The following is a 13,972-nucleotide window of genomic DNA, read 5'->3' as shown; positions in this document are numbered from 1 at the left end:
TGAAAACAGAAGAGGAATTCATTCTGAGTAACTAACAAGTTATAGCCTGGAGGAGGAGAAACAGTCATTGATGAAGACGGAGAAGAGGAGGATAAATAGGCATAAAACCAGAAGAGCATGGTATAAAAAGTCGGGCGGGGAGGGGCTGTAGATCAGTATTATATCACAGGCTTAGCAGGCATAAGGCCCTAGATTTGATCTCCCACACTGCCAAAAAAAAAGATGAAGGAAATTAGTGGCAGTTTTGTGGGAAAGTGGGCTTGAAAGATGGATAAAATTTACCAAGTCACAGAAGGAAATTAGAGGTCATTTTAATTACAGAGCTGGCATCAATAAAGGCAAGGGAAATTGGGAAGTGTGACCTTGTAGTACATGGTGGAGTGGAAGAAAGATGGGTGTCTGGAAAAGTAAACTGAGGCCAGAGTCTACAAATCCATCAAGAGCAGGTTAATAGAGTCGTTATCTAGTTATCTGGCCCTGAGAGTCAATGAAAGTCTCTGTTGAGGTCTGATATAACTAGCTAGTGACATGCTTAGATGGACTGGAATTCAGCAGGGCTAATAGTCCAGGGACAATATGCTGTTGGTTCATCCTGGGAGGTGAAAAAGCCAGGAAGAGTGCAAAAGAAACTGCAGAAGGAGAACCCATAGCAGTTAATGCCCAAAGAAAGGGTGAAAAAACCCAGGTCTGGCTCAGCTCCAAAATTAAAAAGGTAAGAATCACATGAAGAATTCCTTCATCTGTGTGAGCACCATTTATATTTGCATTTGCTTAAATGGAATCTCTTACTTTTTGGTGACTTTTTAAAAATGCACAGTATTTTAGATTGTTTTCATTGTCTAGCTTTATGTCTTTAGATTAATGGGTTGTTTTCTTTTTTTTTTTTTGGTGGCACTGGGGTTTGAATTCAGGGCCTCATGCTTGCTAGGCAGAGTCCTCCTACCACTTGAGTCACTCCAACAGTTAGATTAATGATTTTATTCTTGTTTCCCTCCTCTGCTTTGCATGTGACAGCTTCTTCTGGATATGGTTGGGTCCCCGGATGAAGCGCTCCAGGAAGCTGCCGCTGGTTGTATATCCAACATCCGCAGGCTGGCTCTGGCTACAGAAAAAGCAAGATACAATTGAAATTTGAACAGACACTTCGAGCTGTCAAATTTCACGTGACACGTGCTGTGTCACTCCCATGGCCAGGAAACTTACATTAGGAAACATTTATTAGCAAATACTTTAAACAATCTAACTGAAAATATGCAAATTAAAAAATGCAAATGATCCTTTTTATCTGAAAATTACACGGATTTTTTGCACTGTTTCATGTTTTAGGGGTATGTCACGTAATGAAATGTAAAGCCATAATAACTTTGTGATTATTTTCCAAGAATTTGAGAATATATGTATACAATATACACACAGACACACACACACATTTCTTTGATGTATTTGTGGTGATTTTAATAAAGAATATGGCTTTCCCAGTGCACAGTTTCACAGTTGCTCGAGTGTCTTTAGAATTGCCTTTCTGTTAAACCTATCTAACTGTTCTGTCGTTATGGCTTTGTCTGTTTGATCACTCGCAGCCCACGGGAGAGTTCTGAGGCGATGTGCTGATTTCACAAATGGTTATTAAATACAACTTAAAGTTGAACAGCTGCACTTAGAGGGATCATGCTGAGGTCACCCCAAATTTCTGAGAAGATAGCATATAACTGCAGATAATGCAAACAATGCAAATCACAAGAACGTAGCCAACCATCTCTTTCACTTTTTTAACTCTTGGACTTACATGGCATAAACAAGTAAGTTTTATGTCCCTCACAGGAATTCACAAACACTTTTATTGAAAGGAATTAATTTATGCTGATGTAAGGATAATATTATTTCACGTAGAATTGCTTTGAATTTCTGAACTTGTTTTCAGCACATGGAGTACTTTTTAAAACAGGGCTCCAAAGGATTAATAGCATTTTATCAGGTTAAGAAACATTAGAATCCATTTAAAAGAATCCCATATGTAACCTTGGTGTGCCGAAATGTTTGGGAACTGACTGTCCCGAGTATCTGATACCAGCCAGAAAAACAGCTTTGTGTGCATCAGCTCGGTAAACTGACAATCTCAATGCTCTAAAGAGCAGGCAAGGCAGTTTACTGAAAATATTAGGTACTATATATGTTTGTCATAATTTGGAAAAGACCATAAACTTAATTGAATTAAATGTAAATAATTTGTACAAAATGAAAAGCTGTACAGGATGAAAACTAGACCAGTGATAAAAATTGCAGTAAAAAGATACAGCACTTCTGAGAATTTTAAGGTTTCATAAAACAGCCATTCATCTTCACTGCTTTTCAAAGGAAGGCATAAAAGGGTATTAATATGAACAAGGAAGTGGTATTAATGCTAAGAATTAAATTTAAAGAATACAGTAAATCTGTTACTTCTCAACAGTGGATATTTCTGGTGTTCAAGTCATCATTTAGCTTTGTTCACAGCGTTAAAAATTTATCTACAATCCCCAGCATCTCCACCAAAAAAAAAAAAATTTATCTAGAAATCATGGGTTGTAACAGATATGGGAGATGAATAAACATGTTATTATAACATTGTTATTAAAGGAAACTTCTAACATTGTTTTCAGATTTAAAAAATTTTTTGAATTAATGGTTCCTGGAAATGAAGGGAAGCAACAGGCAAGACAACAAACAACAACAACAAAAAAACCCATATGAATGTTGAAGGGAAGGATTGTTTTTTTACGATGTGCTGAGTAGAAGGAAACTTGGCTTTTCTGTTTTTATGGTTAACAAATGCATAAAATAAAAGCAACACTGCCATTTTAAAGAAACTAAGTACTTGGAAGCAAACAAAATTAATATGAAGTTTGCCTTGTATATTTCTAAGTAAGAATTTTTTTCAAAATTCTTATACACAGACATGTACTACTTTTAGAGTGACAAATGAGAAATTGAATTTAAAGGTCAATTTTTGGCATATTTTTGTGAGATGGTGTAATGGAAAACTCTGATCTTACTAGAAAAATATCAGTCAGAGAAGACACCACAGCTTTTAGATACATACAGAGGATCACATCACTGTTCTGCTAAACTCCACCTTAAGAGGACTCACTTTTTCCCCTTAATTTTATGTAGGGTTTTTGTTATGTTTATTTTGTGGGATTTAAGACTGTGGATCTTAATTCTTTATGTTTTCAGTGACAAGTTTCTTTTTCGGCTTTATTCTTCCACAGGACATCCAGCGAATACAATACTGTCTCTGTAATAGAGGGCTGTTTCATTTTGAAAAGAGTTTAAGGTGAAAGGAATTTTAAATAGACTTCTTTGATCTTCCAATCTCTTTAGTTTGCAAGGTTTCCTTTAGAAATCCTTGTAACAGTCCTTCTACCTTCTCAGTGTTCTTTTACTACTAACAAGATGACTTGCACGAAAAATAACTTGTTTCTTTTCAAAACTTTCCTGCTTCTGAAAGTGAATGGAAGGTTAGTTTTCTTAAGGCTTGGCATTATGGATCCTGTTATTTCGATAGACTTTGGTATTACCATTATACGTCGATAAGGCGTGGAACAGAGATTGTAATTCAAAAATTTTGTAATTCAAAATGTTTGGAAAATTTATTTCCATTTAGGAAAATGAGAAGCTCAATTGTTGATAAACAGACATCTGAGAACAGTGAGTAAATCCTTTCTTTTTCCTTTACTGAATGGGATTAGGTTAACAAGATAAAATGTCCCAGTGCAAATAACTTAAGATGTTTAATTTCATTCCATGGGATTGGAATAGGCATGCTCACTCCTGTGATTCGATGAAAACATTAAGAAAACCTACTTATTAAAAAAAAAAACTCCTTAACCTCAAATGCAGTAAAAGCCTCCCAAAACCAATGGTCCCACACATACATAAGTATAAAAAGTGGAACTCTCCTCCTAAATGAGAATGGAATAGAAAGGGTGCCAAATTTTAGACAATGTTGTGATATGCAGGCACACTATTAGGTGCTTTTGATCTCATTTAAAGTACAGGAGACGGAGACGTGGTAACATAGCTACCCTCATGTCTTAGTGGGGTGTATTGCAGTGAGTGAGCACAGTCATTCTGCAGTATATGCCCCAAACGTTTTCATTTTGTGTGCTTTTAAGATTATGTCTAGGAATTTGTCTGTAGTGAGTTCCCCACTGCTATAGTTTTGATGTTGAGTGTTTCCCAAAAGCCCAGTGTTAAGAGGTCTGTGCCCAGCTTGGCATTATTGGGAAGTGGTGGAAACTTCAGGAGATGGGGCCTAGTGGGAGGTCTTTGGTTCATTGGGAGTGTGGACACAAAGTGGATCGTGGGACTGTGGTCTCCTCTTCTCTCTCTTTTGCTGCCTGGCCATGAGGTGAGTGGTTTTGCTCTGCTATGTTGTCCCACTATGATGTGCTGCTCTGCCACAGGCCCAAAGCAATAGGAACAATTGATCATGGACTAGAACTCCCAAAACTGTAAATCAAAATAAACCTTTTCTCTTTACACTTTCATTTTCTCAGTTATTTGTTGTAGTAGTGGGAAGTTCACCAACACATTCAGACCTTTGTTTATAATGGTAGAAATGTTAGGAATACTGTGGCTAGTTAAATATGGTTCAGCCACACAGTGAAAGACATTATGGAGAGATAATGACATAGAATGCTTTTCAAGGCATATTGTTAAACTGCAAAACAGTTTCTGAGTCAATTTATACAGCGTGAGCACATTTAAAAATCATATGCATTTGTCTACGTAATGGGAAGAAGAAAAGGACCTGAATGATATCCAGCAAACTGCAAACAAGTAATTATTCTTGAATAGTTGAGTAGCAATGATTTTTGTTTCCTATTTTGCTCATCACTGTTTTCTAATCTATTCCACAATGAATTTGAATTACCTTTTAAAAGTAAAAATAAAGCATTCCCAATTATTTTTACTTTTTATCATTTGGAAACATCTAAAACAGACATTCTTCCTATTTCCTAACGATACCTTTAGAAGAGAGATCCTCATTAGGAATACACAACACATACATAAAATAAATGTGTTTTTTAAAAATAAGAGAGAAGTAACTTCAACACCTAAAACACCATGATAATAATCTACAAATATATTTGTAATAGGCTTAAATGACAACTAATAATGGTACAGTGTAATTGACACATCCTGAAGTGATCCACATTGTAAATTCTGACCTCTGTGTAGTTAGTACTCTAAGAGCACAGAAATCATATAAATGAAATAACACAAAGAATTCTTGAAAGATTGCATCATACAGTATTGTTATTTTCAGAAGGTAAGAATGACTTTGATTTATTTTCTGTTTACTCCATTATAGACTCCTGAGATAAAAAACATTGTGATTGCTAAGTCTTTTTATAAATTGTGTTGAAAGACACACTCAACCAAAATATGCCAACTGATAGGTAAATATAGTACAGAGTCACAGACTTCTGTACTCCTTTAAAGCACTGCATTTTCCTCCTTTCTATTACTTCTTTATGCTCAAATTGTTACATTAATTTCCTCTCATTCCAAGATTTGTTTTCTCTAATCTTTGTGTTTACAGTTTCCACTCTCCTTTTCTCTGACCAACAGTTGGTATATTTTCTGGCTTTTAAAATATTTTGTGATATAATTTCTGTAAATGGAAGATGTAAAGCTGACATTTCAACATGTTTCTGATGTGCAGTTGTCATGACTGACCTGAAATCATTTCACAGATGATTATTTGCAATTTTCCCAATCCATTATTTGCAAATTTTCAAGTTAAAGTGACTTATTTTTTTATTTGCATCTGTCAAGAAAAGTAGGAGCTTTCCTCTTGCCACTTCATACACCCATGATTTATTAGTTGATAAAAAGCATACTTTTATAAATTCTACTACAGAGCATAGAAATCACTTAACAAAAGGATCCTGTGATATTCAAAGTTAAGATTTGTCATCACATTTCAGATTTATTCATTTTTGTGTTTGAAATGATGTATTATAGTCTATCAGTATGGTTCATATAGATGAAGAACCTATACCTGGCTGGCTTACTCATAAAAGATAACTACATGTATGTGCACCCATGTTTGTGTGTGAGAAAAGAGGGAGTTCAGACAAAAGAGTACTGATAGTTAAATACAAATCCCTTCTCACTATTGGGAAAAAAGATTGGCTTTTGCCAGTAGCTGAGGTCCATTAGCAGTTATAAGCCTAAGGATCTGCAAGGATCAGATAAGCAATCCAAATGAGAGAAAAGAGCTAGATATCTTTAAAAATAATAATGACATAATTGCTAATTGACCTTTAAAATTCTGTGTCTGTGAGACAAAAGGGATAGTGAAGACCATAGAAATTGGAAAAGACAAACAAATCACTACTCACTGCCCCCCAGTTGTTGCCAGATCATAACAACTATTCAAGAGACATTCATATTTGTTGTAGTCCGTTTCTCAAATCTCAAATCTGGCAGTTGTGCTTGTTAAAGATGTTGAAACAGAGTATCAGAGACTGAGTGGCTTAAGCAACAGAAGTGTATTTTCTCATAGTCAGGAGGCTGCAAGTCCATGGTCAAGGTCCACTTGGGTTTCTGCTGAAGCTTCCGTTCCTGGCTTGCAGACAGCTGCCTCCTTACAGCGTCCTCACTTGTCCATTCCTCAGTGTGGACACTGAGAGATCATCTCTGGTAAGGACACCAGCCCTGTTGGATTAGGGCCCCACCTGTTGAACCTCTTTTAACCTTAATTGCTTCTTCAAGAGTTCTGTCTCCAAATACCATCATCACACTGAGGGGATAAAGTTTAGACATTTGAATTTGGGGGACGCATTTCACTCTTTAACAGCTACCAGGACAAAAAATAAAAATGGTTCTGTGGACCAGACATGGCCTTCATTTCATCAGCCTTCAATGTCATCATCTTTATCTATTAGAATGAAAGTTTATTGATGAAAGCCTGATATGATATTACATCTCTGAAGATGCCTGGAGCTGGTCAATAAAAAAACAACAGAAGTAATTTGTGAGAAAGGGCATCAAAACAATTATGGTCAATATAGATTCATATTTCGAATCTATAATTATAATGCAGCACTGAACAAGCTGGCAGCCCTGTATTGAGGCTGAGGATTGGGCATATCGATAATTATAATGGTAAATTTAAGGTCATGGCATAGCACAACTAGCAACATCTTTAGAGCCAAATTCTGGCTATCAATAGGCAAGCACTCAAAAGCTCTGACAAAGTTCTGTTTTCTTCCAGGTGTTTCCTAGGTATAGTTGTTCCCCTCCTTCCTTAGACAGATGGGACCAAAGCCAGATAATAAAGGTGACAAAAGTTAGTTGAAAGGTACTTTGAGGAATCTTTTTTCTTTTTGTGGTCAGTGGGGATCAGACCCAGCACTTCCTGCATGCCTCCTCACTGGGTTTTGAGCATGGAAAACAAATCTGCATAAAGATTTTCTAAAAGTTAATCTGATAGGGGAGACACTAATTAGATGGGAGGAAATGAGACCATTTTGTTTATTGAACCTAACAAAGTTGTAGAGGGCCAAGACAAGGGAATAGGAGCAGAAAGGAACAAGTATGAGAAAACAATTCTAAGGAAAAATTGGCATTATTGACAAAGTCTTTAAAATAGCCAGCAATGTTGGCTTCTTGTTTTAGAGAATAAGTCCACAACTATGCAATAACCCTGACATTAATGCTGTGACACCGTAAAGTACTTTGGTGCATCCCTCCAGCGCAGTCCAATGGGAATATAACATGTAGTTTAAATGTTTGTACCAGCCATACTTTAAAAATTAGAAAGAAAATAGTTGGCATTAACTTTAATGTATTTCATTCAGCCCAATGAATCTAAAATATTATACATTTAGTTAATATAAAATTATTAATGAGACTTCTTATGTTTTCTTTTCATACTATGTGTTGGAAACTGGTATGAATCTTAAACTTACAACACAATTCAATCCAAATTGCTAAATTTCAATGTCTTTGCTGTCACACAGATGGCTTGTGAGTAGTGTGTTAAACAAATCTTAGTCTATCCCACTCCATTATGTTAGGATTTTTCTTTTTTAAGCAATATAATTTACATGAGTTCTCATTATTTCTTCGAGATATGTGAAGTCATTAGCCTTTTAGTCTCTTTTTTCTTTCTGACATATCTCTCAGGGTCATGCTATTTTTAATGGCATGGGTTTTGAAATTTAAATTTGTATGAATTTCAACACAATTCATCTGTAAGACCATAGTCAAAATTATAGTTGGAGTAATTTTTTTATGTGTTAAAATATGCATAAAATGAAGTTTGTCATTACATTTTTAAATGTTAAACTCAGTGGAATTAAGTATGTTTACATAGTGGTGCAACCATCACCATTATCCATCTCCAGAACGTGTTCATCACCCGATCTGAAATGCCATACCCATTACTTAAAAACCTCCCATCCCCCCTTCTCTCCTGGTGACCACTGTTCTACTTTCCTTCTCCATGAATTTGCCTATTCCTGATGCCTCAAGCAAGTGGAATCATACAATATTTGTCCTTTTGTGTCTGGCGTTTTTCACTTAACACAATGTCTTCAAGATTCATCCAGCAGTTGTCAGAATTTCTTTCTGTTGTAAAGCTGAATGGTATTCCATTGCATGTATATTCCACATTTTGTTCACCTGATCATCTATTGGTGGACACATAGGATGCTGCCAACTTTCAGCTATTGTGAATAATGCTGCAACAAGTGTGAAAGTACCTATGTAAGACCTGCTTTCAATTCCCCGGGGTAGATGTACAGTTTGAATCTCCAGATTGGGAACACTTACTCTTTTTAAAGTTTTAGCAAGGATTTATTTTAGTATGGCAGGATAAAAGTAGGGAGAAATGGAAAAAAGGAGAGAAACATTTCCTGCCCCCAATACTTACTTTTAAAACCAAACATTTAAATTTATTATTAAAAAGGTGATTTGGGCATTCTTACCAGCAAAGTCAGTGAATCTGAGATAAACTCACACAGATCCAGAGGGACTTTGTAGTAAGCTTTCCAATAGTCATTGTCATTGACTCCTAAGACAAGAATCCTCTTGCTACGGTCTGAATATTTGTGTCCCTCCAAAAATCAAACTGGTCATATTAAGAGGTGGGGACTTTGTGAGGTGATTAGGATTAATGCCCTCATAAAAGAGACCCGAGGGAACTTATTGTCCCTTTGCTGTGTCACCTTGTGTGGACACACAGAAGGCATCATCTGTAAGGAAGGAGTCCTAACCAGACACTGTTCCAAACTGTGAGCAATAAATTTCTGTTGTTTATAAATTATTTAGCTTAAGATTCTTGTTGTAGCAACTTGAATGGACTAAGATACCCCCTCAAATTACTTCACCAAGTTAGTGTATTTTTAATTTTTTTGGTTTTTTTTTTTTTTTGGTTTTACTATATAGTCCAGGCTGGCCTGGAACTCACTGTATAGGCCAGGCTGACCTCCAATTCACAATGCTCTTCAGCCTCCTAAGTACTGGGATTATAGGTGTGCTCCATCATGCTGAATAATTCTGAATGAGCCCTGTCTCCCAGAATATGATTGAGTGAGGCAAATTAGGCATTTAAGAAGGTTGAGTTTGAGGCATGGTTCAAGTGGTAAAACACCTGCCTAGTAAGCACAAGGCTCTGAGTTTAAACACCAGGACTACCAAAAAAGAAAAAAAGTATAGTCTTATTTGGGGAACAATAGTAAGGACTGGGCCACAGAGATTTCCAAAATGGCTTAAAACAAGTTCTGTGTGGTGTTTGGATTGTGCTAAAGGGTAAATCAAGGTTTATGCAACAACTTTGTGTATCCTGGCACTTGCAGAAGAAGAAGAAAGCAGACAGCCTCTGAAGAGTTTGTGCTGGAGCTGTGAGAAGTAATTTTGCACTGTGTATGTAATCTAGGCTTATAAATAGGCCTAGAAAGATGGCTAGACTGGGTGGTTGATTGTATGAGATTTTCTGCTCAGTCTTCCCCATTGAGGAGGGGTAAAGTACCCCTCCACTTACAGAGAAATTTGTGCCCCAACCAAACTCAATCTTGCTTGAATGCTATACACACACATGCAGAGGACCTTAGGGTTAGAGCCAAGCTTTGCTTTGAAAGGGATGTGCTGCTTTTTTGGAGCTTTGATGGTTGGCCCTAATCTTCACTTGCAAGGTGTAAAACATTAAGGGATCATTTAATTATTTCATCCTGTTTGGAGCCATCAACAGCTGCTGACGCTGATTTAAAACAGAGGACAGGCTAACACATTTTAACCCATGAGGTCAATTTATTTGGATTATTTCCTTAAACTGAACTAATTATGAGCTAAAACAACAAACTGGAAGGTGTAAGGGAAAGGGAAGTTGCTTTGTCTCTGTCTATGCGGGTCATGAATGTGTGAGACAGATGTTGGAGACAGATGTGCTGAGCCAAGGCTCTGGTCCGACTCCTGGGGCTTCTAGTGCACATTCTGCTCCTGAGCCAAAATTGACTTTGCCTGTATCGGCCTGTGAACTTTCCCTTTTTTGAATGATATTGTGAATAATTTCCTCAAAAAAGGAGGAAATGTCTTATTAATGCCCTTTAGGCAGAGGACCTGTGTTTCGGAGAAGGAATGAGGAATTTCTTTATGAGCGATAGAAAACCTTTCATTTATTCTTAGCATATGGGGTGCAGTCCTGGCCCTTCTGTTCAGAGATGGTCAGAAGAATTGACATGGATGTCCATGATTGTCCTCTCCTTAGTTTAATTCATTCTAATCCCAATCTACCACTCAGTCTGACCTCCCACCATTCTCTTTCAAATATATTCTACATGTTCTCTGGTCAAAAAAAGTCCAAATATGTTGACTCAGATGTGAAAAAATATATATAAGTTCCTTTAATTTTTACATGTCTTTCCACTAATGGTGAAAAACTTGACTTTGCCAATTAAAAGTGTCAAATCTCTTTTTATTTAAAATAGCTCCTTTGGGTTCATTGCTATATCCTCCAGTGTTTTTCCCCTTTTCAGATGTTCTGTCCTCCTTCTGTCCTTGGCCCCTGTGAGCAGGGAAGTCCTGGGGAGAAGCATGTGAACCTCCAGGGAAGACATGCTGCCTGGCTTGGAAGTCACCAGCCCCAATCCTGCCATGTGGCTATAGGAAGCATTGACTCTCTTGTCACCAGGCTTTCTGTGGTGGAGGCTGCTGCCTTGTGGCTGGTGTGAAGGGTTGTTATGGCACCATGGTGATGCCTTGAGTCTTTCATGGATCCTAGTCAAGAGATTCCTACCTGCTTGGTTGATTGATGCAAGCTTGTAATCTCAGTACTCAGGAAGCTGAAGCAGGAAGATCAAGAGTTTAAGGCTAGCCTGGGCTACATAGTGAGACCTTGTCTCAAAAAAGCAAATGACAACCAAACAAAGAGGCCACCTTTGCAGTCTCTAGAACCCCTGGACTCTTCTGTGTCTACGTCTTCACAGTCCTGCTGGGCCCTCCCAGGAGGCTGGGAGCTGTTTTGCTTTCCCTGACTCACAAGGTCATGTGTGGGGACTTGTAGGGTTGTCCTGAGCTCACCGGCTTAGCAGTCTCCCTCAGCCTGGCAGGATCTGGTGCTTTGCTGGAACTAGGCCTCTCTGAGTTGCCTAAGCTACTCCAGGCTCCCGCTAATATTTCTTCCACCTCCAAAGTAGGCCAAGCTTTTGCAGGCAAGCTCTCTTCTTCCCTTCATGCACTCCCAGGCATTTCCTTCCCAAACAGAGGGTTTTTACTCCCCTCTACAGCAGGAACTTTTTCAGCCATATTCTCCATCCATCTCTGTGGCCAATCCTGAAAACTTTGGTTCTTCATGTAACAACTCTGCTCTAAGACATCTGAGAAAACCTACTACTGCCTGAAAGTCCACTGTAGAAGACTGTTGTTTACTTGCAGACATGATTATGGAAATGTAGTTTGAAACTCCAAGCTGAGCAAGGAATTCTTTGTTCTGGGTGGCATTCTGTATCCCTTTCCCTGCAAAACATTGTCTTCAGCTTCCTAGCTTAAATAGAGAGCCAGCTAACCAAACAAACAAACAAAAAACCCAACTCTTGGAAATACTAAGGAGGAAAAATACATCATATGGTATTTCAAAATATTGCCTCCTACCATCAGCCAAACTAAACTGTTTCTCTTCCCCGAATATGCTGGACTTTCTCTTCTGCTTCCACATCTTGTCTGTATTGCTCTCTTTGCCTTAAACAAGGCGGGGGATTTAGTTTTAACTTTATACTTGCTTTGCTGTTGCCCGGATTTGTGTATTTGGTTGATGTAGACAGTTTCTCCCTTCATTCTAGATTTACTGAAAGGAAAATTAACAATGAGAATAAGTTCTTACTGATGCCAGAGCTGTACTTGGGTACCACATGTTTTCTTCAGCAGCCTCCTTCCACTGAGAAACAAATGAAAATATTAAAAGTATTCTGTATGGTAGATAGAAACTGCAAAATCTGATGTCAGTGCTTACTAACGGAAAGTTCTCCGGTTTGCAGGGTGATCTTATTCACTCGGATTTTGCTAAAATTGGCTTGAAGCACATAGAAGATACTTTTAATATTTCCAGGAAATCTTGAGTGGGACTTAGCTTTCCATGTTATTTCATGATTCTGCTTGATCATGAAGATTTTCAATTCTCTCTCTTCTTGTTGCAAGTATAAAGAAATTCCCCTTCCCTTTCATCCCATTGTGTTCTCAGACATCTAATACAGTCCTTCTCTCAGACTTCTGAAAAATACCACTTGCCCAAGGCAAACATGGGTAGGGGATATTTAGTGAAGGCTCGGATGAGAGCAGAACCCAAGAAAGCTTTACTCTGTAATCCTACATCCTGAGAGTCTTTCACAGACACCACCTGCCTTCTTGGGCTCTTTCTTCCTTAGCATTTGTTTTCCTGTCCCACAGTGTCCCCACTTCCAGCATCACCTACCTCCACAGTGCTACCATCCTACATTTGAAGGTTGGTGTAGCAGTTAGCTTATGCTGCTTAATAAATCACTGCTAATAGCAGTTGCTTAGCTTGTGATCTGAGAGTCAGCAATTGGGACTGCATGAACCTGCTGTCATCTGTAGGTTGACCTTGCTGTTGTGGTTGAGATTTCACAGGGCCTCAGCTCGGACATGGCTCACTCAAACCTGCTCCATGAATTCACACATCCTCCATAGGCTAGCCTGGGCACATGGAGGTTGAACTGAGTTTCCAAGAGGACAGTAAGAAGAATACAATGATTCTTGAAGGCTAAGGACAACTGGTAGACCAGCTCTTCTGCAGAAGTCTGTCTGTGAAACTAAGTTCCAAGGTCTCCATGTGGTTTGGAAACTGCAAAGAGGTGTGCATACATTGGAGGTTGAGGAAGGGGGAACACAGGACAGATCCTAAGGGTTCTCTTTCCATAACCAAAATAGTCCTTAAGTAGGTTTTTGTTGTTGTTGTTTTTTAACTAAAAAAGTCTCTTTCCATCCAGAAGGATTTTGCAGCCACCTCTTAAAGCTCTGAGGTTTTTCCCCCCCAAGAACACATGGAAATAATGTCAGTATGTGGAAGGGGTGCATGGGGAGAGTTTATTGAGTTTTTCGTCTTTAACACTTGATATAATGGTGCCCTTAAGATAAGCAAATAATATAAATGCCTATTTAGTTCTGCTTTATTTTTTTATTCCAAGTAGAATTACAGTAACACAAACATCCTAACATCCTAATGAGATGATCAGAAAGGTTTTTAACTACCATGATATTTGCTGGTGAAAATGAGCCAACCACAAACTGTAAAACCTTTTAAAGAACACTAGAGATAATTCCTCCTTTCGAAATCCTTTATAAGGCAAAGATACTTTTAAATTTAATTCTCAATGATGATAGAGTTAAGAAAGAACCAAAAAAGGTTTGAACCTTCTGTGAAAGCAATAATAAAAAAGTATAGCATTCCTTTCTTAAGGAAAAG

At 37.9% G+C, this 13,972-nt stretch overlaps 1 protein-coding gene and 1 long non-coding RNA gene across 3 annotated transcripts in view; one reads left to right on the top strand and one right to left on the bottom strand.

Moving 5' to 3' along the window:
- Nucleotides 1-1,774, top strand: part of Odad2 (outer dynein arm docking complex subunit 2) — a 183,008-nt gene extending 181,234 nt beyond the window's left edge. For both annotated transcript variants that reach the window (XM_074056313.1, XM_074056312.1), the window contains one exon: nucleotides 1,015-1,774. In XM_074056313.1, coding sequence (XP_073912414.1) covers nucleotides 1,015-1,128 — 114 coding nt within the window. In that variant the 3' untranslated portion in view covers nucleotides 1,129-1,774. The remainder of the gene's footprint in view (nucleotides 1-1,014) is intronic.
- Nucleotides 1-13,972, bottom strand: part of LOC141417482 (uncharacterized) — a 70,742-nt gene that overhangs the window by 7,519 nt on the left and 49,251 nt on the right. The window contains exon 2 of the long non-coding RNA XR_012442059.1: nucleotides 944-1,102. This is a non-coding gene — a long non-coding RNA (uncharacterized lncRNA). The remainder of the gene's footprint in view (nucleotides 1-943; nucleotides 1,103-13,972) is intronic.

Source organism: Castor canadensis, chromosome 15 (genome assembly GCF_047511655.1).
Source record: "Castor canadensis chromosome 15, mCasCan1.hap1v2, whole genome shotgun sequence".
Lineage (NCBI taxonomy): Eukaryota > Metazoa > Chordata > Mammalia > Rodentia > Castoridae > Castor > Castor canadensis.
The sequence above is the reverse complement of the archived record's forward strand: the minus strand, read 5'-3'. Positions and strand labels throughout refer to the sequence as shown.